The sequence below is a fragment of the Engystomops pustulosus genome, chromosome 6 (assembly GCF_040894005.1).
Source record: "Engystomops pustulosus chromosome 6, aEngPut4.maternal, whole genome shotgun sequence".
Classification (NCBI taxonomy): Eukaryota; Metazoa; Chordata; class Amphibia; order Anura; family Leptodactylidae; genus Engystomops; species Engystomops pustulosus.
Window position 1 is genome coordinate 32,216,098 of NC_092416.1, and position 26,416 is coordinate 32,242,513.

Consider the following 26,416-nt stretch of genomic DNA (forward strand, 5'->3'; position numbering starts at 1 on the left):
TCTAGCGGGCACTGCTGGTGTGCATCGGGGGCGGGGCTGCGCTGTTATTGCGGGCTGCGGGCCCCGGTGCTGCTGAGCTCCGCCGCTCTGGGCTCGGGATGGAGGGAGATGATGCGGGATCCCCGGCCCTACTCCCGGCCGCCTCGGATCTTGGCTTCGCGGCGCTGCTGCTTCTATTCGCGGCCTCCCTGCTGACGGTGCTGGCCTGGCTAGTGCAGGTGACCCGGGGGGCCCGGCCCGCACAGCCCGGAGCCCGGGGGTTGCTCACCGCCCTCTGCAGCTTCCCGACCATCAGAGAGAGCTGGAGCAGAGCCTGGGCTCAGGCGCTCAACCGGGAGGCGGTGCGGAGCAGGGTGAGTAGTCGGTACGGGCATGAGGCTGCAGCTCCTTATAAGCCGCTGTACACATGCAGCAGATTTATTCTTATGATTTATTACCATAATGCATACACCCAGGTGGCCGCTGTTCACACTTGTCTTCTGTGTATAATCCGGCCAAATAAACTAAGAAGCGTTAACCTGCAGAGCTGACATTCACAGATTTTTTCCCCATAATGGAAAATACTCTTTGGACCCATCCCTTGTTTATATTCTCGGGGTCTATGACCTGAACTTTAGGATGGGTCATCAATGTCAGAGCAGTGGATGTGGCAGCAGTGTGCATAGCGTGCACATGGTACCAGGGTATGTTATGTTCATCACCTACAGATGGGAAGGGCTGCTCTAGTAGTCACGGCTCCACCCACTTTGTGCCAAGACTCTTATTGGCCAAAAGATTTCATGTCCTAATCGCATCCACTTTATATTTGGCGGTTACCTATAGAAGATAACAATCAGTATTCAGGCACTCTGGCCTGTGCTGTACACCTCACTGGACCCTGGGAAGGGGTAACAAAATAATGTCTGCTTTTTAAAAAAAAAAAAACTTTTATGCAACTCTGTCATCACACTGTGCACTTTGGGCAGCGTAGTATGAGTATGGGTCTCATCCCTTATCAGTCGAATTTGGGTTAATAGTAACTCACAATCATAGTGTGAGTCTGGTATTCATGAGTTAATCTCCCTGCCCTCATAGCATTGATTAACATTATGAGGACAGTGGATAAAATTCAGTGACGCTCTCCGATTATGAATTCAACAGATAAAAAAATAGTTAGTGAGGCCAGTGTATTCATCAGTACAGCTCCTCATGTTTTCTTCCCAACCATATAACAAAGGTTGAAAGGACAGCGAGAAGAGGTGGTGAAGTGCGTCACTCACTAATACATCAGACTCGCAATTAAAGAATACATAGTTTGTGAGTCCGGTGGATTCATGTGTGGAGCTCTCCCTCCTCTCTCAGCCCTCAACCCAGAGATTGACTGGCAGTCATTGTGAGGACAGTGGATAAAAGTCAGTAAAGCTATCTGCTTATAAATACAACAGATTTCCAATAAAAGAATAGTTGTTGAGTCCACTTTTTTCATGAGTAAAGCTCTCCATACTTCTCCTTCTTCCCTGATCACAAAGATTGAAAGGAAGAGGCTGCTCATGAATACATTAGACTCACAGTGAAAGAATACTTTGTTTTAGAATCCTGTATGTTCATTAGTGGAGCTCTCGCTCATGAATACACTAGACTCAAAACTATGTGGATTCTTTGATTGTTACTCTTAGCTAATGTTTCTTTATGTGCTCTTTTGTTTAATTTGAAAATTTTGCTGCCTCCGTACTGGAGAATGTGTTGCCAAGCAGGACTTCTTGTCTGAGGTGCTCAGTCTCTTATAATGAGGATTTAGCTTTATGGTCTCGGGGTCTGTTGTGCACAGGATGATTATCCTCGTACCACGCTCTGCCAGTCCTGTAATCCCACTGTATGGAGGAAGCAGACGCAATAGAGACCTTCCCCTTGTGTCTGCTGTATATTGAGGAGTTCTGCTCTCAAGCGTTACATTTATTTGTTACTGTTTTATGATTTACTTGATGTATGTAGTGTAGTTTGTATTATCCGTATATCATGTGTCATCTCTCCCTATACTGACTGTGAAGATGACACTGGCCTCAATGCCACCAGTGCATCGGCCGTCACACGTCATCTGTCTCTTTTAGATGACTTTTTGTTAAGCAAATGACACGGCCACCACCTCTTTTTTTTTTTTCCTGTTTTGACTGCAGTTTCCACGTCCCTGGCACATTATGTTGCAGTTTGTGCTATTATTATACATGTCTGTAACATCTGCTCGCGGGATGCTACTACTTCCTGATCTTCACAGTGTTTCCATATATCATCCATCTGTAAAGACTAGACCACAGCTATTTTCATCCTAGTTATAAGTTGCACCCCCTCCACAGGATAGGACATAACATGACTGGTGGTTCCATGACCAGGGGTCCTTTACTCCCCAGAATATATAAATACCTCATTAAAATCCCCTCAAAGGAAATCTGCCACCTCCCGCCTATGAAATGCCCAGTGATTTTCAACACACTTTAATTATTTCTGTCTATTATGCAGTTTCTGAGAAATTCCCATATTAATCCTTATGCTAATGAGGCAGTTGGTGCACTCTGGCCTTATCCTCAGCATCGCGGAGCACTGCTATTCCTGCCAGGGCAATTTTCCTCTTTGCCAGACAAGCAAGAGTTTGGGAAAATGATTGGAAAAGCTACACTGCAGGTGCTAAGGATACGATATGGGTGACCCAACCGTCTCATTAGCATATGGATTAAACTTGGAATTTCATGGAAATTACATAATGGACCAAAACGAAAATGGTGTATTGCAATTCACAGCACAGTTATTAAATACATACTTGCATCAGATTTTAATGCTTGGGGGGGGGGGGTGTAGGAATCCCTTTTAAGAGCATCTTTTACCATCACAACTCACAAGTCTTTGCTTCCTTTAATAGTCCTCTATTAAAGCTCAACAGTTATAATATCACAGCTATTAGGGTTACAACATGGAATGCTAAATAGGCTTTTTACTGTCAGATGGGCAGTCCTGAGCCGGATCTGACATCCTGGCACCTCCCACTTGACAATAGAGATGCTAATTATACACAGTGGTGCTGAAGATAACCGCACTGGTTGCTCAGGATTAGTTTGTGACTATAGAGAAAATTCTAATTATGCTGAAGCAACGTCTATAACTGGATGCAATGTGGGTGGTAAAAGGTCAGCAGGTATCCTAGAGGTTAGACTTCTATAGTTCTAGGACTCTATGTAATACGGGCTCAGTTTATACACATCAAAAACATAAACACTGTTTATCATTCTTTATTCTCCTTCTCCTCTTCAGAGTTCGGTCCAGATGATGTTTGAGGAGAATATCATCCTCCAGCCCACGGTGCACATCAGCCACGTTTCGTGTACGCAGCACTCCGACAGCAGGATGGTAAGGAGGCTCCTTGTATACAATGGGCCTTATTTTTAGGTGTCTGAGAGCAAAACTGTCCTAGTTGCTCATGGCAACCAATCCAAGCTCAGCTTTCATTTTCCCACAACAGTTTATAAAATGAAAGCTTTGCTTGGATTGGTCGCCATGAGCTACTAGAATAGTTTTGCTCTCAAAAGGTTTTGATAAATGAGACCTAATATGCGTGTGGGTCACACTGTCTAGACACACAGGGGCTGATGTACTTACCCGGTCCATTCGCAATCCAGCGGCGCGTTCTCTGCGCTGGATTCGGGTCTGGCCGGGATTTATTAAGGCAGTTCCTCTGACGTCCACCAGGTGGCGCTGCTGCGCTGAAGTTCCCTGGAACGCACTGGAGTACACAGAGCCGGGCTGAGTGAAGGTAAGTGCAAGCTCTGCGACACATTTTTTGTTTTAAATGCGGCGGTTTTTCCGAATCCGACGGGTTTTCGTTCGGCCACGCACCCCTGATTTCCGTCGCGTGCATGCCAGCGCCAATGCGCCACAATCCGACCACATGCGCCAAAATCCCGGGGCAGTTCAGGGGAAATCGGCGCAAATCGGAAATATTCGGGTAACACGTCGGGAAAACGCGAATCGGGCCCTTAGTAAATGACCCCCACTGTGTCCCCAGACCACAGCTCCATACACTGTCTAGTGGCCAGGACCGGTACAGCAGCCTCTGTTCTGTTCCTATTAGAAGGACTGAGGTGCTTGAGCACCCACGGCTGCTCAAATTTTTGGGTCTGGCTCGATGGCATCAGGTCTTGGAAACTCCCTTTATGTAATACTATTGTGTAAGGGTTCTGGCCCTGTGAAATATTTACTCCTAGACTGTATACAGGCAGTCCCCGGGTTACATATAAGATAGGTTCTGTAGGTTTGTTCTTAAGTTGAGTTTGTATGTAAGTCTGAACTGTATACTTTATTATTGTAATCCCAGTCAAACTTTTTTTGGTCTCTGTGACAATTGGATTTTAAAAATGTTGGATTGTCCTAAGAACCGGGATAAACAATAAAGCTTCATTACAGACACCTGTGATAACTGTTACAGCTGTTCATTGTAGCCTTGGACTACAGTACAGCAAATAGCCAAAATCCAGAGGTCCGTTTTGTAAGTAGGGGTCGTATGTAAGTCAGGTGTTCTTAAGTAGGGGACCGCCTGTACTAAGGATGCCCTTAGTAATGTAGAGAGAATTCTGAATAATAAAAGAAAAAGCCAAAAATATCTCAATGGTGTGGAGTAAAGTGGATTGTTATGGGATCGTTAATATTATTAGTGTATATAAGGGCATACAAGGGCACTACTAGGGGGCACTAGATGCAGTCCCCTCCTATTAGATTTAATAAAGAGTTAGTGATCATCTCTTCACTCTAGTCAGTAGACATGAGGCATTAATATCATGGACTGCATACAGTATATGACCAATTTGCCATGCTTTGTGCAGCGCTGCGTAATCTGTGTGCGCTATATAAATAAAGAATTATTATTTATTATTATGAGAACCTGGTGTATACCGTAAATAATAAGCACATTTTCCATAACGTCCCCCATGACGGCCCACTAGGAGGATGACCCTTGACCTCTGTAGGGACAGGAAGCAGAGAGGTTAAAAGCCTCCCCCCACATCCTCCCGCCAGTGTCTTCCTGTCCCTACAGGGGTCAGGTCAAGAGAGGGTCTCTCTCCTCCTAAGGGGGGGGGGGGACGTTTTGAAAAAAAAAAAAAAAAAAAAAAAAACGGAGAAGGATCTCCATACTCACCAAGCCTTACCTGGGGTTACGCCGACTGCGGTCCAAGTTCCCCTCCGGACAGATCCTCGGTTAGCCCGGCGGCTGCGGGCTCTCCCTGGAAGTTATCTTCGTTCCGGCTGGCGTCCTCTCCGGCGGGCTGGTCACCAGACTCTCGCGCGGACGCAGGAAACTACGTTTCCCAGAATTCCCCCTGTTCGATGACGACTTCCGGTCGCGACCGGAAGTGACCGCGGACCGGGCGCGGGACGCAGTAGGAGCCACCGACAGGGGGATGGGCTCCCCATGCAGGTATTTAAATCCTCAAATAGCGGGTAGTCAGTTGGTCTGAGGTCTATGACTCGTTTTCTTCTTGGCCGGCCGTCCCAGACATCATAATGGCTGATGAGGCAGACTTGGGCCTACTCCACCCCCCGGTGCACGTGAGTGGTGCTGTATGGCAACATATACAACTGTTTTTTGTGTGAGCTCCAAGTCATTGTCTCCTTGCCTTCCTTCCCTAGGAGCAAGTTTCTAAGGGGAAAGGCAAGGAAGAGAAATCAGGAAAGGAAAAGAGTAGAGAAAAACCTGAAAAAAGCAGGATTCCTGTTAAAAAATGCAGTATGTGCTTCCGTACACTACTAGAGGGCTATAAGAAACCGATCTGCAGACTCTGCATAGAAGAATTCATGCGGGAGGAGAAAACGTCTTTTATGGACGAGCTTAAGTCCTTTATAGACGAGAAGGTGCTTTCTTCAGTGGCGGCGGCTACGCAGGGAGCCCCACCCCCACGTAAGAAAGCTCGGATAGTATCGGCTTCCTCCTCAGAGGAAGAAGAGGGGTGTATTTCAGACTCTCCCTCCTGCTCTCTGGCGGGAGACCAGGATCATCAGGATCGTGAGCAAGCAACATGTTCCCGCTACTTATTCCAAAATGAGGATCTGGACGATCTTCTGAAAGCTATGAGAGATACATTGAACCTCGAGGACGAGGAACCCCCTCTTTCTCGCGAAGATGAACTATTTGGGGGACTCAAAGCCAGGAAACAGCGTGTCTTTCCCCTCAATGATACCCTTAGGGGTCTAATTAGTCAGGAATGGAGAGACCCTGAGAGGAAAATCGCGGTCTCTAAGAATTTCAGGAAACGCTTAGTCTTCGACCCTGAAGAGTCAAAGGATTGGGACTCGTTCCCCAAAGTTGATGTACAGGTTTCCAAGGTCTCTAGGAAGATGGACCTGCCCTTTGAAGATTCGGCTCAGTTAAGAGACCCAATGGACAGGAAATCAGAAGCCCTTTTAAAGAAAGCGTGGGAAACTTCCACGCTAAGCCTAAAATCGAACTTAGGAGCCACTTCGGTAGCAAGAACACTATATTTCTGGCTGGGGAAATTAGAGTCCCATATCCGGGAGGGTACTCCCAGAGAAGACTTACTGGAAAGCATACCATTGTTAAGATCTGCTACTGCCTTCCTTGCTGACGCATCTGCCGAAGGAATAAGGTTTGCTGCAAAAGAAGGAGCTCTTACCAATGCCACCAGGAGGGCCTTATGGCTGAAACAGTGGAGCGGGGACATCCGCTCTAAATCCAAATTGTGCAGCATTCCTTTCTCCGGAGACTTTGTGTTCGGACCCGAATTGGACGCTATACTCGAAAAGGCGTCCGACAGAAAAAGGGGATTTCCAGAGTCCAAAACAGTACCCAAGAAATCTTCCTTTCGTCCTTTTAGGAACACCGGAGAGACTTACCGTGGCAAAGGTAAGCAAGGACGGTGGAGTTATCCCAAAGGAGGAAGGGGAAGGGGGTTCCTTTTCTCTAACCTCCCAGAGGGTCCAGGAAACAAGAAACAATGACGCCAGAGTGGGGGGGCGTCTCCTGGGATTCCTATCCCAGTGGACAAAGGTCACCTCGAATCCCTGGGTACTATCTATCTTGGAATCAGGCTACAGGATAGAATTCTCATCACCCCCCCCTTCTCCAAGGTTTGTCGCTCCCTTACCCTCTCTCTCTCATTCTACACATTCCTTCATTTGGCAGGAAGTGTTTCATCTAATCCACATGGGAGTGGTGGTGCCGGTCCCTCAAGAACAAGAAAAATTGGGATTCTACTCCCCGTTGTTCCTTGTCAAAAAACCAGACGGATCAAATCGCCTAATTATCAACTTGAAAGAGCTAAACCGCTTCATCGTTTACAGAAGATTTCGCATGGAGTCGGTAAGAACAGCTACCCAACTTATTCACACAGGCTCCTATATGTGCACTTTAGATCTAAAAGACGCATATTACCATGTACCTATTCACCCCTCATCTCAGAGATTCCTAAGATTCTCGGTTCTCTCTCCCGAGGGCTCTGTCTTACACTTTCAATTCCGTGCACTTCCATTCGGTATTTCATCGGCTCCAAGGGTCTTTACCAAGATCATGGTGGAGGTGGTAGCCTTTTTAAGACTACAAGACATATCAATCATCCCTTACCTAGACGATTTGCTAATTATAGGGAAAGTCAAACAAAAACTAATCTTGGCAAGAGAGTCTTCCCTAAGAATTTTAACAGAGTTGGGGTGGTTAATCAACCTGAAAAAATCAAGTTTAGTACCCTCCACTCGAAAGACCTTTCTAGGGATCATTCTAGACTCAACTCACCAAATGTCTTTTCTTCCTCAGGAGAAAATATCCAACATAAGGCATCAGATTCGTTCATTCAGACGGAAGGACTCTGTACCAGTCAGACAGGCGATGAAGATCCTGGGGCTCCTCACAGCATGCCTACCTGCGGTCGCCTGGAGTCAGAGCCATACTCGGATCCTTCAGAGTTGGATCCTAACCTTCTGGAACAGGAAGTCTTCAGGTCTAGACAAGAAGATCCGGATTCCTTCCTTTGTAAAGAGGGACCTGCTGTGGTGGATGGAATCAAGGAACCTAGAGAAAGGAGTATGTTGGCACCACCTCCCAACCATCACCATAGTGACGGACGCAAGCAGCTCAGGCTGGGGAGCAATCCTTCCTTCCCACTACGAGCAGGGGTCCTGGACTCTAGCCCAAGCAAAAAGCAGCTCAAACTACAGGGAGTTAAGAGCGGTCTGGGAAGCGCTAAGATCAAACACAGCCTATCTGAGGGATCATCATATCCACATTCTCTCGGACAACGTCTCGACAGTGTCCTATTTAAGGAGACAAGGGGGTACAAGATCTCCAGTATTATCGAGTCTGGCTCGTACCATCTTCCAGTGGGCGGAAGAAAACATCCTTTCCATCTCTGCCACCCATTTGAAGGGATCCCTCAACAGAGAAGCGGATTATCTCAGCAGGAGAGAGATCCTACCGAACGAATGGTGTCTCAACCAGGAAATCTTCCTACATCTAACCAGCGTCTGGGGCATGCCCCAAATAGACCTATTCGCCACGAGGGAGAATTCAAAATGCCAACAATACTTCTCTCTGGAGGCCGGCGAGTCCAGAGATCACTTGGACGCGTTCAGCCATCGTTGGAGCGGAAGTCTTATGTATGCCTTTCCCCCAATTCCCCTAATTGTGAGAGTACTCAGGAAAATCTTGCTCGACCGGTCAAGGGTGATCCTGATCTGCCCAAACTGGCCAAAAAGAAGCTGGTACCCACTGCTGAGGTCCCTATCTGTCCAGCAACCCTTTATTCTACCGATTCAGAAGGACCTGCTATACCAAGGTCCGATTTTCCATCCCGATCCAGGAAGACTCCGTCTGGCGGCTTGGATCCTGAGTTCGAGTTCCTAAGGTCCCAAGGTCTCTCTCGGGCCGTAATAACTACGTTGAAGGCAAGTAGGAAAAAGGTTACTTTCGCCATATACCATAAGATATGGAAAAAGTTTGTGACCTTTTGTGGGGCTAATCCCCCCTCTCAGTCTAACCCAAATATTTTACAGGTACTAGACTTCCTGCAAAAAGGACTAGAAATTGGTCTTTCTACTAGCACTTTGAAAGTCCAAATTTCGGCTCTGAGCGCATTCTTCGACCAACCCCTGGCGGACCACAGGTGGGTCAAAAGATTTATTGCTGCTGCAAATAGAATTAGGCCTCAGGTTCTGAAACGGGTTCCCTCCTGGGATCTCTCCCTGGTTCTAGATGCTCTCTCCAGGCCTCCCTTTGAGCCTTTAAAAGACGCTAGTATAAAAAACCTAACCTTAAAAACTTCCTTATTAGTAGCTGTGACCTCAGCTAGAAGGCTGGGGGAACTCCAAGCCATTTCTATTAGAGAACCCTATATGTGTATTCTCCCTGACAGGATAACTTTGACTCTGGATCCAAGCTTTGTTCCTAAAGTGGCGTCCAGGTTTCACAAGAACCAAGAAATAATTCTTCCATCATTCTACGGGAATCCTTCTTCAAGCAAGGAATTGGAGTGGCATTCCCTGGATGTAAGGCGCTCGGTCTTAGAGTACTTAAAAGCTACGAAACCTTGGCGCAAAGATCACAATCTCTTTGTTCAGTTTCAGGGGAAGAACAAAGGGGTAAAGGCATCCAAAACCACGATCGCCAGATGGTTAAAGACTGCCATAGCCTCCTGTTACACAGAACAAGGGAAGGAAGTTCCTCCTAACCTTAAAGCCCATTCCACCAGAGCCATATCCGCCTCCTGGGCAGAGAAGAGGGGCGCTTCTCTTGAACAAATCTGCAGAGCCGCCACCTGGGTTTCTTCATCCACCTTTGCAAAACACTATCGGCTGGACTTACCCAACTCACAGGATCTCGCCTTCGGTCAGAAGGTTCTCCAGGCTGTGGTCCCACCCTAACTCTACTAATTTTGTAGATCTCCTAGTGGGCCGTCATGGGGGACGTTATGGAAATTGTGAATTAGACTCACCGGTAATTCGGTTTCCATCTAGTCCTCCATGACGGCCTATATATTTTTCCCTCCCATGTTTCTTTCACTTCTTTGAAAATTCTGTATGTGATTCTAACAAGACAGAATAAAAATATGTTGTATCTTCCACTGGTGTAGTTATTCGGTAGACACTGGCGGGAGGATGTGGGGGGAGGCTTTTAACCTCTCTGCTTCCTGTCCCTACAGAGGTCAAGGGTCATCCTCCTAGTGGGCCGTCATGGAGGACTAGATGGAAACCGAATTACCGGTGAGTCTAATTCACAATTTTTGGTTTTCTCTGCAGGTCTTCCTTTGCCATATTTCTGCTGACACTGTGCGGTTTCCGGTGTCTGTCACTCAAGAGTCCCCGGCCGCCGTGTCCTGCGATACCTACCAGGTCTCCTTAACCATACAGAGTGCACAGGTGAGATTTATCCTTTTTAACATCAAGTTCAAGAGAAAAAAGTACAAATTTTTTTTTTACTCCGATCACTGTGACCTCTTCACTAGAATGGCTGTCTCAAGCAACTCCCCCTGACCACATGACTGCGACGAGGAGTTGCTTGAGAAACGGTGTCATGCTGTTTCCCAACAGCAGCAATAATTGGGTTTCTTAATACCCTATTTGAATAAAACCCTTGAGTTTCTGATGTGAATAAAATTTTGGTGCACATAATAACAGCAAGGGAACCTGTGATCCGGGACCTCATTTTCACCAAAGACAGGTTACAGAAGCCCATTACAGCTGCATTGCACATATGCCTTTCTGTTTAAAAAAGTGGCAGAGTGGTGAAAATCCTCGACCATCGCTTAATTAACTTCTATGGGACTAATGGAACACTGTACTTGACCATATAGATCTCATTAAAGGGAACCTGTCACTCATTTTCACTAAAGACAGGTTACAGAAGCCCATTACAGTTGCTTTGCAAATTTGCCTTTCTGCTTTCTCTAAGTATTTGCATTACAATCTAATTATGTGTTATAACTTGCCTTGCTGTCTGACAGAATCCTCTGTGTAGACCTAGGGATTGGGCTTTGGTGTGGATGCATTTCAAAAATCAACATCTGACTTGTCTGTGCTGCTCACTCTTCAGCTTTCAGCCCCCACCTCTGTACAGCTCCTCCCTCCACCACTGATGTCAGCTCACCAGGCTGTGACCTATGTGAAGGAGCAGGAGGGAAGAGCTGTACAGGAGCACAAAGATGGGGGCTGAGAGCTGATGAGTCTGCAGCACAGACAAGTCACATGTTGTTTTTTGAAATGCATCCAAACCAAAGCCTAACCCCTGGGACTACACAGATGATTCTGTCAGGGTGCAAGGTAAGTTATAACACACAATTATATTGTAATGCAAATGCTGAGAGAAAGCAGAAAGGCGAATTTGCAAAGCAATTGTAATGGGCAACTGTAATGGGCTTCTGTAACCTGTCTTTAGTGAAAATGAGTGACAGGTTCCTTTTAATGAGATCTATATGGTCAAGTACAGTGTTCCATTGGTTCCATAAAAGTGAATTACGCAATGGTCAAGGATTTTCACCACAATATTTTTAATATAAAATATATTGTCACTAGGATTCTACACTCTTGGACCCTCAGTGATCATGCACTTTAAATTCACCCAAAGGATAAGGGTGGTAAATACATTTAACATCTAGTTATATAGAATAAGGGAACCTGTCAGCCGTTTTGATGATTGCTCAGCCAGCGTCTTAAAATCTTGACTGTGAACAAAAAACTTTTGATCCAGGTCTACAGTTTCTGCAAGTGCTTTAGGGGCGCTAAGATGCTCCATTGCTCCTCCTCTCTGCTCAGTGACTGCTGTACTATTTAACAAGAAGACTGTTACAGCCTGAGCAGAGAGTAGTGGCTATAGCGTACTTTAATACAGAAGGCACACCCCCTGAGCACTTGCAGGAGCTCCATCTTTGGATAAACAGTAAATGCATACAGAATTTGACCAATCCTTCATCCCTCCAGGGTTTCTACATAGCCTGTTAGCAGTTTAGCATTCGCCTCATGTCCACCGTTCTGTCGTCTGCAGATAGAGGTCCGGTTACAGGAGCTGCAGCAGGCCGGCCTGTTGGTGTCCTGGGGTTTTAAAGAGCGTCCTGATATGCTCCTCCATGTTATACCCAAGCAATCGCATCAGGTAGGTGCTGATAAGTGTTCTTCCACCTGTACTTTAAAGAGATGATTTGTTGTAGGTCCCAATAATTTTTGGAGACTGTTCTATGTATCCGCAGAGCAGGGAAGGAGGCGCAGAACTCTGCACGCTTCAAGACCTAGTACAAAATGTATTACTCGCTGCAGAGCCAGCCATGATGTTCAACCTGAAAGCTCATGATAGCAATATGGTGAGTCAGCAACTTCTCTGATGTGCTATGTACTATATGGCTGTATGTATCTCCTCATGTTATACTCTCTTCTGTACTGTGCAGGGAATCTGTGACCGACTGATCCAGGGATCCCCCACCAGAACGGACAGCTTGAAGCTTCTTGTCCGCCAGCTTCATCTGCGGGATGTTGTTCTTCAAGATCCAGGTGCGGTATTTTATCATCTTTATATGTTTAGTTGGGCAGGTATAGCCTCCTACACACATGCGCACGCCCCTCCTACACACCTTGATGCACTGTTCACTCATTTTTCAGATGTGGAGCTTATATGTGAAGCTGAACTGGATTGCCCTTCTCAGCGAAAGAAAACTCGCACTGCCAGGATACACAGGATTGGAGAGACCTGGAACGTCTCATGGAGTGAGGAGATGATATTGTGAGCAGGTGTAAGGGGTATTGGGAATGTATAGTATAAACGGATATTGGGCTACATTCACACTGCCGCAAGGGAGACATATATATGGCCGATAGACAGCAATGGGCGCACGGCGCCCTACGGGAGCGGTACGATGCAGCACACGTGCGGCACCGTACCTGCTCCGTACCCAGGGAAAAGATAGGACATGTCCTATCTTTTCCCGTATTACAGCGCCATATATCCCTATGGAGAGGGGTGGGGGTGAGCAGTGAGCGTGCTGCGGTACGGCGGGCAACGGCAGTGTGAATGTAGCCTTAGTCTGATTGCCCGCAAGCGTGTCTAAGTCTTGTGTTCTTGCTGGAACGTCCGTCCCGAACGAAAAAAAAGCTACAGGAAGTCAACTGACATGCCGAGTTAAAGTTCAGTTTGCTGAACATTCCAGCAAGCGCACGGTGCGATTTTGATGAGACTTGGACACATAAAACACTCATTTTGGTATTTTCTGTCTATTCTTGGATAATGATGTCTGACAATTCTTCCCATACAGTGATCTCACTCCTCAGAGCAAGGAACTGTCCTTGAAGGTGTGGCAGATGGTGAGAAGTGCAGATAGTGAGTCATTTTTTTTTATTTTATATTTTTTTGACACTATAGATTACACCATGTGCCGTTATCTTAAAAATTAATAATCTTTTTTTTTTCCTCCTGTAGATTTACTCCTCGGTCACACATCTGTGCCTCTGAGGTCGCCTGAAAAAGACCTCTGTGGAAAGCGTTTGTACCCACTGACCTCGGGCACTACGTTGGCAAAAATCGCAGCACCATCAATATCTGTGGAGGTGGGTAGTAATCAATAATGCAAATGTTGTATAGGAATTTTTGGACAATATTGATTAGGATATGTGCAGGTCTGACAGTAGTGACCTTCCCCAAATACAGTCATCAAGGAGGGTCCTTATATGGAGCACAATGTACTATATCTGATATTACAGCTCATCTCTGGTGTTATGGGGTTTTTTGGGGGTTTTTTTTGGTGTCAATTCAAAGAATTTAATAAATGATAAAATCTTGTCTTTTGCTTTTCCTCATTCAAAGTTTTATATCCCAGAGGGGAATCTACCAAGGGCGACTCTAGGGACCCCAACTCAGAGAATTAACATTACACCTACCAAGAAGGTGGAAATGGATCGCACAGTGATGCCAGATGGTACGATCGTGACTACTGTGACCACTATTCAGTCCAGGCCAAAGTTGGATGGTAAAATAGGTGAGTTTTTATATTGAGCTGAATAATGTACAGCTATATGTTACCACTAGTGGCCCAAGATATGTTGTGGGGGAATTGATTTCGAGTTGATAGTGCAAGAAATTTGGACAAGTGTTTGATTGCTGGGACCACCACACATCAGGGGTCAATCCATGTGAAGGGAGTGGTGGGTACGTCTTCCAAGGTGTTTAGTGTGCGCAAAGTCACTCCACGGTTTCCAGTCGTAATGGCAGAATTATTTTAAGTGCAGCAATAGAGTCACTTATAAAATTTTTGAATTTGTTACCAAACCTTTCTTTTACCTCAGAATCTCCGGCCAGATCACCATCTAAAGTAGAAGTGACGGAAAACAAACCAGTCTTGCTCCCCCGCAGCTGCTCTTCCGGTTCTTCTCCAAGTGGAAGCGGTAAGAAATGTGTAGTTAGGAAGGGGGTTTGCAACTCCTATGGACTTTTATCATTCTGTAAAATCCCCCTCATTCCTTCAATTCATGAGGGGGCGGTCCGAGGCGTTGCCTCTTCCCTGAGCCGCCCTGCCCAACCCGTAGGCCGGTGGTGACTGACAAGCGTCATGCGGCAGTCACCGCACCTAATCCCGTCCTCTCATGAATACGCCGGACCACTTGGAGAGCGGTCCGGCGTTTCCAGTGTGTATTGCGGCAGTGTCTGCTAGCATTATCGGAGGTTTCCGATAACGCTAGCAATGTAACACTGCTGTGACTGTTGTGGCACTAGGAACTGCTTACTTTAGTGCTGTTTTTAAGGGGGACAGGTCCTCTTTAAGGACGCATGTAGTGTCTGAAACGCATAAATGGACTTTCTTTTCTGCCCTATTTTTTTATAGATTGAAATAAACTACTTGGATTTTATTAAGTCTCACTCGATGTTACTTCATTTTTTTTTACATGTTTTAATATGATGCAAGGAGTCTCCACATTCCTGCAAGAACACCGGCTCGTATTATAATCATGTTTTCCATGACGGCACCTGGAGGTTGCACCTTGACCTTTGGTAGGGACAGGAAGTTGCGAAGGTTATAAGGCCCCTCCTCTGCCGCTGTTCCCCAGTGTATTCCTGTCCCTACCAAGGGTCAGGGTTGCGAGACCTCGTCTCTCCCCTTGGGGGGGGAGGGGGGGGATGAAATTAGAAACCCCCCAGGACTGGCCGCGAGCGGGGGCTGTACCTCCCTTCCTGGCTGGGTGTCCTGCAGGACGTGTCCTGGCTCCCCTCCTCCTGCGGCCTGGAGCTGAAGCCGAGGGGAGCACGGGTCTCCGGACCCTGGATGAGGTGCCTCCCGGCTTCCGGGCGCTACCTCCCACAGCTACTGCCTCCTGTGAACGCCGGTGCGTACTGCGCGACGGCCGTGTATCGCCGGCCGGTTCGCGCATGCGCAGTACGCCCGACTTCCGGGTTGGGTCACGTGACCGTTAAAGAAGCCATCTGATTGGCTTAGAAGGTGGCGGGAAGTTTAAAAGTGCTTCCTGCTTTGTGTCAGCCTCTATACCACCAACGAGTTCACTACTGAAGCTGTGGAAATATCCTTTACTATGGCGGACGACCTTGGTTCTTCCCCCATTGTCCCGGGTACCGTGAGTACAACCAAAAAACTTTGCTTAAAGGGGATAAAAATTTGTTGTGCATTATTGTTTGGATTTTAATATAGTCTGTCTCCTTGTCCTAGGACGACTCTTCTAGACCTAAGGACAAGGAGAAGAAAGACAAAGACCCCAAAAAAGGAAAATATGTTACTAAATCAAAAAGATGTCTTTCCTGTAACATAAGATTATCAGATTTATATCCAAAATCGCTATGCTCTGAATGCCTAGCCAGGGCCTTACAACCGGAAAAGGAGTCAATGTTAAATGAGCTTAAAGCGGCCATGCGGGAGGAATTCCAATCCTCTCTTATGATGTTTACCAATTTAAACCGACCGGTACCGGGACTAGGTCCTGAGCCAAATCCCGAACCTGAACTAGACCAGGATCCGGATTTATATCAAGAGCCAGCTCCTAAAAAACTTAGTTCCCTTGATACTGATTCGGACTATGATAAACACTCTGCGGCTCCTACCTATTCTTGGAAGGACTCGCTTGATGACGTCTCCTCGGTGTCCGAGGATAAAGGAACCTCAAAATACCTCTTTTCTAATGAGGAACTGGATAACCTCCTTAAAGCTGTACGCAATACGCTTAACGTGGAAGAGGTGGTAGAGCCAAAATCCATTCAAGACGAACTGTTTGGAGGGTTAAAATCCAAAAGGAAAAGGGTTTTTCCCATAAACCAGACCCTAAAAGATATTGTCCAAGAGGAATGGAAGAATCCTGAGGGGCGGGCAAACATCACTAAAGAGTTCAGGAACAGGTTACTCTTTGACCCCAAAGAGACAGAAACCTGGGACAGCCCCCCCAAGGTAGACATCCAAGTGTCTAAGGTGGTGAAAAAAACGGACCTGCCATTTGAGGACTCTTCCCAATTAAGAGACCCCATGGACAGAAAGGCTGATGCCCTACTCCGTAGAGTCTGGGAATCTTCCATGCTTAGCCTCAAGTCTAACATAGCTGCTACTTCGGTAGCGAGAACTCTGTTCTTTTGGTTAGGAGAATTGGAAGACCACCTTAAAACAGATGCGGACAGGAATCTCCTTCTACAGACGATACCGCTGCTGCGTTCAGCGACAGGTTTTCTTGCCGATGCTTCAGCAGAAAACATCAGACTGTCAGCAAAAGAAGGGGCACTATCTAATTCAGTCCGCAGGGCTATTTGGCTTAGACAGTGGGGAGGGGATGTAAAATCCAAGACGAAGCTCTGCAACATCCCATTCACAGGAGACTTCATGTTCGGCGCTGAACTGGATACTCTTCTGGAAAAAGCCTCTGATAAAAAGAAAGGTTTTCCGGAAATTAAGAAACCCCAGAAAAACTTTTCCTTTCGGAATTCCAAAGATCCTAAAGACTCCAGAGGCAGAGGAAAACAGGGCCGCTGGTCCTTCAACAAAGGTGGAAGAGGCCGAGGATACCTATTCTCCAACCTTCCACATCAATCAAAAAAACAGTGTCTACCAGGTAGGGGGGCGTCTTCTTTTCTTCTTCCACAGATGGGAAACGATCACATCAAACAAGTGGATCCTGAGTATCATCAAATCAGGTTATCAGATAGAATTCAGCTCCCCTCCACAACAAAAATTTCTTGTCTCCAACCTAACATCTCGGAGAATGACAATACAGCTATGGAAAAATCTTCAAGAATTGTTAACAATGAAGGTAATTGTTACAGTTCCCAAAGAAGAAGAAAAGAAGGGCTTCTACTCCCCCTTATTTCTTGTGAAAAAGCCAAATGGGACCCTTCGACTTATTATAAACCTCAGGCGGCTAAACAAGAACATAAAATACAAATATTTCAAGATGGAATCAGTAAGGACAGCTACCCCACTAATTCCTCCAGGAGCACAAATGTGCACCATCGACCTAAAGGACGCCTACTATCATGTCCCCATACACAAAAATCATCAGAAATTCCTAAGATTCGCGGTGGAATCACCTCAAGGGAAGGTCTGCCACTTCCAATTCAGAGCCTTGCCCTTCGGAATTTCATCAGCCCCCAGGACCTTCACAAAGGTCATGGCAGAAGTGACGGCATTCTTGAGGAAAGAAGGAATCTCAATTATTCCATATCTGGACGACCTCCTCATAGTGGCAGACTCGACCCTGACTCTTCTCAATCACAGAGATTGGACAATACGAACCCTGGAAAATCTGGGCTGGATTATAAATTTCCAAAAGTCTCATCTAGACCCCCAGAGGGAGACAAGATTCTTAGGAGTAATGTTAGATTCCAGGCGCCAAACTTCTTTTCTTCCACAAGACAAGAGAGAATCCCTTACCTCCTTCATAGACAAATTCCAGGGGAAAAAATCATGCAGCGTCCGTTCAGCCATGAGACTGCTAGGTCACTTAACAGCTTGCATAAATTGTGTATCATGGAGCCAGTTCCATGTAAGAACATTACAGGCGTGGACATTAAAAATTTGGGACAAGAACTTGGAACATTTAGACTTCAAGAAGGTCATTCCTCTGGTAGTCAAAAATTCTCTAAACTGGTGGAAATACCAACAGCATCTAGAAAAGGGAATACCATGGAATCCGACTCCAGTCCTGATCATCCAAACAGACGCCAGTTCCTCAGGATGGGGAGCTGTTCTTCCAGACCGTTACCTTCAGGGGTCATGGTCCCCTTGGATGAGAAGACAATCTTCAAACCTAAGGGAATTATCGGCAGTATGGGAAACACTAAAAAGGCTACCCAAAACCCAGGTAAAAAATATCAGGATCCTGTCAGACAATGTGACTACAGTGGCCTATCTACGTCGTCAAGGGGGCACAAGATCCTCGGACCTGATGGAGGTCACCAAGAAGATCTTCTCCTGGGCAGAAAATCACCTAGATTCCTTAACAGCGGTATTCCTAAAAGGGTCAGAGAATCAGTCAGCGGACTTCTTGAGCAGAGAAAAGATGGACCCACACGAATGGTCCCTGAACAGGGAAGTTTTTCTTTCTCTAACCCAGAAATGTGGCTCTCCGTCAATAGATCTGTTTGCCTCAAAAAAGAATACTCAGAGGTATTTTTTTCCATCTCACCCAAGGACAACCCCCTGGGACTGGATGCCTTAAGCCAATCATGGGGGACAAATCTAGCATATGCTTTTCCTCCATTTCCCCTAATTTCCAGAACCTTACAAAAAATTCAATTGAGTCGGACGACAGTGATCCTAGTAGCACCATTCTGGCCGAAAAAACCTTGGTTCCCACTTCTCTTAAATCTAGCAATCTCAGGACCCATCTTCCTTCCCTGCAGAAGGGATCTGCTACACCAGGGCCCTCTTCTTTACCCAGACCCGAAGTTTCTGAACCTGGCGGCCTGGGTCCTGAAAGGGAATTGCTCCTAGCTAAGGGGGTTTCTCACCAGGTTATACAGACCCTAATAGCAAGCAGGAAACCAATCGCCAACAAAATATACTACAAAATCTGGAAAAAGTATATATCCTGGTGCGGGGACCTTTCCCCGATTCCGGGCAAACCAAATATCATTAAAATTCTTGATTTTTTACAGGATGGTTTTTCTAAAGGGTTAAGACCTAACACCCTTAAGGTCCAAATTTCGGCCCTAAGCGCCTGTTTTGACTTCCCCTTAGCAGAGCACAAGTGGGTGAAGATGTTCATGAAAGCAGTCTTAAGACTGCGACCTACAATCCGATCAGATATACCAAAATGGAACTTATCACTAGTCCTAGACTCCCTTACGAAGCCTCCGTTCGAACCGCTCTCGGAATGCAGCCTGAAAGACCTATCTCTCAAAACCTCCTTCCTTGTGGCCATAACATCCGCCAGGAGAATTGGAGAACTGCAGGCCCTATCCTCCAAAGAACCCTTCCTGATCATCTCGGAAGACAAGATAGTACTAAAATTAGATACGTCTTTCCTCCCAAAAGTAGTCTCAGACTTCCATAGAAGTCAGGAAATCGTTTTACCATCTTTCTGTAACAACCCAAAGAATGAGAAGGAAGCGCTCTGGCATACTCTGGATGTCAGAAGAGCTGTCATAATCTATCTAGACAGAACCAAATCTTTCAGAAAGTGCAGAAACCTTTTTATTCAGTTTGGGGGAAAAAATAAAGGAGAGAAATCATCAAGTTCCACCATTGCTAGGTGGATAAAACAGACCATCTCTAAATCCTACCAGCTACAAGATGTGAGTCTCTCAAAAAACATAACAGCCCACTCTACCAGAGCTATGGCTACTTCCTGGGCAGAGAAACGGGGAGCATCCATCTCCCAGATCTGCAAGGCAGCTACGTGGTCAAGTACATCGACATTCCCAAAACACTACCGCCTGGATCTACCTTCTAGCCATGACTTGAGCTTTGGACGGAAAGTTCTCCAGGCTGTGGTCCCTCCCTAGTCTATTTATCTGGTAAGTCTACAGGTGCCGTCATGGGGGACGTCATGGAAAAAGTGAATTAGTCTCACCGGTAATTCTGTTTCCATAAGTCCACCATGACGGCTATATTTACCCTGCCCTGTGTTATTAATGATGTCTGGCTAATATCTTCTAGCTCTCTACTGGAACCTCCGGTGGTTATTTGGAAGACACTGGGGAACAGCGGCAGAGGAGGGGCCTTATAACCTTCGCAACTTCCTGTCCCTACCAAAGGTCAAGGTGCAACCTCCAGGTGCCGTCATGGTGGACTTATGGAAACAGAATTACCGGTGAGACTAATTCACTTTTTCAGTATGGCAAGGGTGTGCAGAGTGGATGCAGGACCTCTGTACATCATATGCTTGGACTCCCATTCCCGGCATAGTTTTTGGTCCACAAAATCTGGTCGGCATACCGACCGAGCATATCCATATGAATAATCAGATTGGTGCACATTCGCGTTTCTTCTGTGCAACATTATGTCCAGAAAAGCCAATAAAGGATATTGTTTCTTGTAATTTATGTCATATCATGTTCTGTGATATTTCCAGAAAAGAAAGGATTTGCTTTTTATGCAAAACATAACATGATCAGCCTCATCGTAGCTTACTGATTGCAAATGACAAGATAGAAATGCAAATACTTTCCACCTGAATGTATGAACCTTGCTGAATTTGACATGTCTCTGGGCGATCTCATTATCTGGCAGTAACTTAACACAAGTGCTGCTATACAGAGTTGTATAAAACTTTTCCTATAACTCATCCCACGTTTGAAAGAAACTAAACAGAGAACGGCACTAGGCAGAGACCATGTCACACCCAGGGGGTTCACCAAAAATGCCATGTGCATGCATTCAGTGGTAGGTGACATAATGTTCCCCTAGTTGGTTGTGGTATTCGCAAGGGTTTCCTATTGGCAAGTTTTGGCAAGATGGGCACCAACCGCATGCTGCAACTTTTTTTAATAAAGAAAATCTACCATCAAGGTCCATGCTGATAAACTAGGGACACTTACTCATAGATCCAGGAACCGTGATTGTGGTAATCTTCTAATTTGTCATCCATGCCCTCCTTCCTTCTAAAGTCAACTTTTAAAATTAAGCTAATGAGCCTGAATGGCTTCTTGGGGTGTTATCAGAGCCCCCTCCGTGCTGTTACAGACTGTTACACTGTAAAGTGAGCACCTACCACCACCACGTTGTGCGGAGGAGGAGGGAGGGGGAGTGCTGAAGGAGCAGGGGAGTGTGAGACTGTGTGAAGCTACAGCATGGAGGGGCTCTGGTAATACTCCCCAGAGCCCTTCTATAATCTACTTTTCAATGCTAATGAGAAGGCCATGGATAACCAATATAAGAAGATAACCACTGGCACGGTGCCTGGATCTATGAGTAAGTGCCCCTGGTTTATCAGGATGGATTTTGATTGTAGATTTTCAAAATCCATAACTTGTAGATATTTGTAATGTGAATCTAAAACCTTTTCGGCAGGTGGGTCTCCGTCATCCATCAAGCTTGACCCTGTGGCAGAGACGGCTATTAGACAGTTAACAGAACCGGGCAACAAGTCATCCAAGAGGACGCCCACCAAACGTAGCACCCTTATTATATCTGGAGTGTCAAAGGTAGGGTCAAAACCAATTACTGACCTCCCCTTATATTTGCATTTTTTTTTTCTTCGTGTTTTATGGTTTTATAATCCTATAGGTGCCTATTGGTGAGGATGAGATGGCCCTTTCTCTGGGATATGCAGCTTCCATGGACGCCTCGCTACATGAGACTTCCACTTCTCTTCAAGATTCCTTGACAGAAGACTCTACTGTATTTCCTTCTGAACTGGCCGCATCGCACTGTCAAGATGATGACACCACAAGGTCAGACATTTCAGATCGACCGTCCCTGGATGATGTGGACTCCGAAACCGGCTCTACCGGGGCCTTGGAAACGCGCAGCCTTAAAGACCACAAAGGTAACTGGATTAAATTTGTCAAATATAAATTTTTTTTTAGGCTTTTGAATGAACTTTTCTTCTGCCTTTGAGAAGGGAACTTGCCACTTAAAAATATAACATTTTCTGTATCAGTTCCTCACAGTTTTCTAGAGCTCTGCTTGCTGTCATTCCATAGGAAGCTTCTATGTTTACTACCAGTGGATAGAAATCTGACCATGTCTACAAAGGTGCACAGCTCGTTATATCACAGGGCTCTGATTACTCTATTAAACTAACGAGCCTTGCACCTGGTAGTAAACATAGAAGCTTCCTATAGAGTGACAGCAAGCAGAGATCCAGAAAATCGTGAGGAATTGATACAGAAAGTATAGTGGAAAATTGTATAACTTTTTATAATACAAACCATAACATTAAATTGCTGAAATGGGGGGAAAACCCTTTTAAACTAACCTACACTAACTAAACAGATATTTGAAAACATCTGTTATACAGTAGTACAACTTTCCCTATATTGTTATCCCTATGCCTGAAAAGTTTCACAATTAGTTTGTAAAGTTGACTCCCCATCCGATGATCACTTTTCCCCGGAGCTGTGTCCATCATATTCATCTCCTTTTTGCTTAGTCGGGCCTCCAGCTCCTTACCCTTGCTGAAGAGAATTCCTGAGGGAGTGGTGAATGATGTAGCCGAGTTCACTGAGCTGAAAGAAAGCCGGCTTCTTCTTGATCAGGAAGCTGGAGCTGTGGCTAAGCTAGCCTAACATGAATGTGCATAGATGGTCAGTCAACTTTACAAATGGACTGTGGAACTGTTCAGGGTGGGGAATAACAATATAGGGATAGTTGTACTGCTGTATAATAGAAGTTTTCTAGGATAAGTTTAGTATGGGTTAGTTTAACTGACAGGTTTCTTTTAACTTGTATTTGTTATGACACCATGTGTATGATTATCAAACAAAGACAAAGTAGTGTGTCACTGACATGATTGAAATAAATTTATATCACAACGTGACCACAGTAAGTATGGTTACTAAGCAACCAATGTTTATGATAACCTTGTAATTGGAAAAAATCTTACACTTATTGCAAGCTCTAGCGGCATCAATACAAAAGTGCAACACAGAGCTGACTTAGAAGTGGGATCACACAAGTACTTTCTGTATTTTTTATAATATATTTTTAGCTGATGTAATTCTTTCTTTGTCAAGGATGTATTTTCTATGCCCTGGCCTGGGAGCACTTAGGATAAGGAGGACTGAAAAGCTCCTAAAGGGACATTGTACATGGATATCTCTCTTCTACTACATTGATTTCTTCTCTGTTGCAGTTGGGTTCCTTCGGAGTGGCACTAAACTCTTCTTCCGCCGCCACCACCGGGATACAGGTCTGAGCCAGTCTCATGATGACTTGACAAATTCTGCCACCGCTTCCCGTAAGAAGAGCGGCAGCTTTCCACGGCGCCTGTTTAAGCGTTTTTCCCTGAAGACTAAATCAAAGCCCAGCGTTAATGGCAGTGCCGGAGAGAAGTGATCGATGTGGGGAGAGGTTTGCTTTTTCAGGAGAACATTTGTCTACCTCTGTCTGCTGCATGCAGCCTGCTACTGTGGGTGTGCTCTACAGCGCCCCCGGGAGGCCGGCATTATAGAAGGCGAGGGTATCTTGCAGCGTTTTCCTGATGGTGACTGCTGGAGGCGGCTACTGTGTGTCAGTGCAATATGAGTGCGGCTGCTTATGGGGAAATACAAATGCCATGGAGAAATGGACTTAAATTGCAAGTTTCAAAGGAGGTGCAATGTTTTTTTTTTAAGTGACCATACAAAACTGCAGAAAGTTTTGGGTAAAAGCCACATATAGCTGCTATGAGTGTTTGTTTAGTAGCTGCAGAACTATGAAAAATGCTTTGATCAAGTTATTCAAAGTACTCTAGGGGTGTGTCCTCACACAGCTGTGCTCTTGGCTCCCAGCATTGAGCTAAGCAGTGTGAGGACATGCAACCAGTGCACTTACAGCTACAATCCTGGTGCTCCTAACCCAAACAAAACATCTTCCCCAAGGCCAATACCTTACACTGTCTATAGTTTTGTATGGTCAAGCAGGTCCCATGTAATGTTAAACCCCAATGGTGTTCTTTAATGCTACGCTTTGGGTGAATTTTTATCTGTTCACTATTTTACCTCCTGTATTTGGGATACCTCATGCTTCGTTTAGAGTAGACCTTAGTTAAGCAAACGGGATGAAAGTTTTCTGAAAGTCAAGGTAGCCGTACACTTGTGTGACAAACTTCTGATCCCTCCATCACCCACAGAAATACACAAAGGCTGATGGGAGAGAGGGGGCACCTGGCATTTTTCACAAATGGTCTACACTTTTATTTTTTTGTAATCTAGGGGTCTTCCCTCTAATACTTATCCTTTATCCACAGGGTAAGTGATAGTAATAGCAAGAGGTCCTAACACTGGTCTACATTCACTTCTGTATAGGAGATGGTCATACATCCAGACCAGGGACTCTCTTTTATAGAGGCTGGAACCCTACTTATCCCTGTTTACAAAAGATGTGTTCTTATTGAGGCAATCCCTTTAAAGGAAATCTGCCATCAAAATTCATCCTGATAAACCAGGGACACTTGCTCACAGATCCAGGCATCGTGACTGTGGTAATCTCCTTATATGTGTTATCCATGGCCTCCTTTCTAAAATCAACCAAGCTAATGATCTAGTAAAACTGTAATTGTCCCCCTCCCTCTGCCTCAAACAGGGAGGAGTGATCCTGCACAGTGAAGCTACAGCACAAAGGGGCTCTAGTAACCCCACCACTACCCAAAACCCTTCAGGCTTATTAGCATAATTATACAAGTTAATGTTAGAAGGCAGGAGGCCTTCGATAAGAAATATAAGAATATTACCACAGTGACAGAGCCTGGGTCTATGAGTAATGTGCCGGGTTTATCATGATGGATTTTGATGGTCGATTTCCTTTAAATAACACAACTTCTAGTTTCTGACCACATTACAGTGAGGTGAGAAAGAAGGAATCATGGGGATAGGGGTTAATCATGTGATCGGTTAGGGTCTGACTGCGATCACGAGAACGGAAAGCCACCTGTGAGTAGTCGTGCGTGGGATCTGTGGCCTCACGTAACTTTGCTTGTAAATTGTGAACGGTTTCGTCCTTTGCTCTGCTGGCCGGGGCCTAATATATTATCCCGTGTGTTTTTGCCTTTTTAATATGAAGTTTTCTTTTGTAGTGTAATTCAATGTGTGAAGGAAAAAAAACACACCCCAAGCCTATTTATTTACTGTATTTATTTTAAGATTTGAGTGTACAATACGTCTCCTGCTATAGGTGAATCGTGGGGACGTCCGCCATGACGCATCATGTGAAGGAATCCTGTGTGTGGAAAAGATGATGGGGAGATCCTGTCTGATTCTGTTCCGAGCCCGATGGACTTCATACACTTTACCCATCATGCAATGCTTCTTTTTAAGCTATCAATATTTGGGGATCACTGCATCACCGCTTACTATAGGGATGGATTGCACATGCACGTTATAATGCAGTTTTATTTGTTTTGTTGGTCAATCGCTAGCAGATGTAAAAAGTATGACGTGTATAAGGATATGTCCACATTGGCCCAAAATTTTGTTTAGCAGAATTTTTTAGCGACTACAAAATGGGTGAAATAAGAACAGGTAATTTGTCCAGGTAACATGGGAATCTTCTGTATAATCTCTGCGGTGAGATTCTGCTCTATTGACTGCAAATCCAAAACAGAAAAAACTTTTTCAGTCTTGGAAGTTGATCTGAAGTAACCTGATGTGACCACTATAGAAAGAATGGAGCTGTCCGCTTCCTGTTCCATTCTCTACTTAGCAGCTGATGATCTTTTAAGGGTAAAGCTTTTCAGACGCCCCATAATCTGATACGAATGAGCTATTCTGTGGACATGTTTTCAATAGTTTATGCCCCAAAGGAAAAGTTTCACTAAATGATATAGCCCAAAAGTATATCTATCCCCTCCCCATCAAAACCAGTGGATGGGTAATGGTAGTCATACAGATCAATGTGATGTTACATATGAAAAATCATTCTTACCCACAGAACTTACAGCTGCATTCTGAGATTTGTTCTACTTGTGGTTTTGTTTTTTTTATGTTACAGAAATTCTAATAAAATTTCAGTCCAGACACAGGAGCCGCAAATCGGTTGTAATGAATTGGTATAAAATATGATGAAGGTCAATGTGTTGGAGTCATGTAATAAAGTGAAGGATCTTTCATTGTTGTTTGATTTTCCTTTTATAATACAGGCAGGTACTTAAGTTGAAATTGTATGAAAGTCGAATAGGTATATTTCATAATGGTAGCTCCAGGAAAAAAAAAATGGAATTTTCCAAATTTTGTGCTGTCAACTGAACAAGGATTATAAATAAATCTTAATCACAGACACCTTATAGCAGCCTGGGACTAAAGTAACATCTAGAGGTCACACAGGGCATATAGGTCTGTCTGTAA

At 45.2% G+C, this 26,416-nt stretch overlaps 2 protein-coding genes across 4 annotated transcripts; both read left to right on the forward strand.

The window, feature by feature from the left end:
- Positions 1-26,181, forward strand: C2CD2L (C2CD2 like). Its single transcript, XM_072155577.1, has 14 exons — positions 1-353; positions 3,280-3,375; positions 10,264-10,383; positions 12,005-12,112; positions 12,207-12,317; positions 12,402-12,504; positions 12,613-12,733; positions 13,263-13,327; positions 13,427-13,554; positions 13,811-13,982; positions 14,290-14,388; positions 21,444-21,577; positions 21,660-21,921; positions 23,230-26,181. Exons 1-14 carry the CDS (start codon positions 99-101, stop codon positions 23,430-23,432), a joined length of 1,977 nt encoding a protein of 658 aa, XP_072011678.1. The 5' UTR covers positions 1-98; the 3' UTR covers positions 23,433-26,181.
- Positions 7,885-10,107, forward strand: LOC140134845 (uncharacterized). Of its 3 annotated transcripts, none has more exons than XM_072155573.1 (2): positions 7,885-9,513; positions 9,586-10,107. In XM_072155573.1, exons 1-2 carry the CDS (start codon positions 7,885-7,887, stop codon positions 9,886-9,888), a joined length of 1,932 nt encoding a protein of 643 aa, XP_072011674.1. In that variant the 3' UTR covers positions 9,889-10,107. The 3 variants fall into 3 exon arrangements, with proteins under 3 accessions (XP_072011674.1, XP_072011675.1, XP_072011676.1); XM_072155574.1 differs by having other exon boundaries at positions 7,885-8,913; positions 9,022-10,107; XM_072155575.1 differs by having other exon boundaries at positions 7,885-9,131; positions 9,381-10,106.
- Positions 26,182-26,416: the final 235 nt, after the last annotated feature.

Coding starts and splice junctions, on each gene's coding strand:
- C2CD2L (XM_072155577.1), top strand. CDS start 99: ATGGAGGGAGATGATGCGGGATCCCCGGCCCTACTCCCGGCCGCCTCG. Junction 13,983..14,289: donor AAAGTTGGATGGTAAAATAG/GTGAGTTTTTAT, acceptor CTTTTACCTCAG/AATCTCCGGCCAGATCACCA. Junction 14,389..21,443: donor TTCTTCTCCAAGTGGAAGCG/GTAAGAAATGTG, acceptor CCTTTTCGGCAG/GTGGGTCTCCGTCATCCATC.
- LOC140134845 (XM_072155573.1), top strand. CDS start 7,885: ATGCCTACCTGCGGTCGCCTGGAGTCAGAGCCATACTCGGATCCTTCA. Junction 9,514..9,585: donor TGGAGTGGCATTCCCTGGAT/GTAAGGCGCTCG, acceptor CTCTTTGTTCAG/TTTCAGGGGAAGAACAAAGG.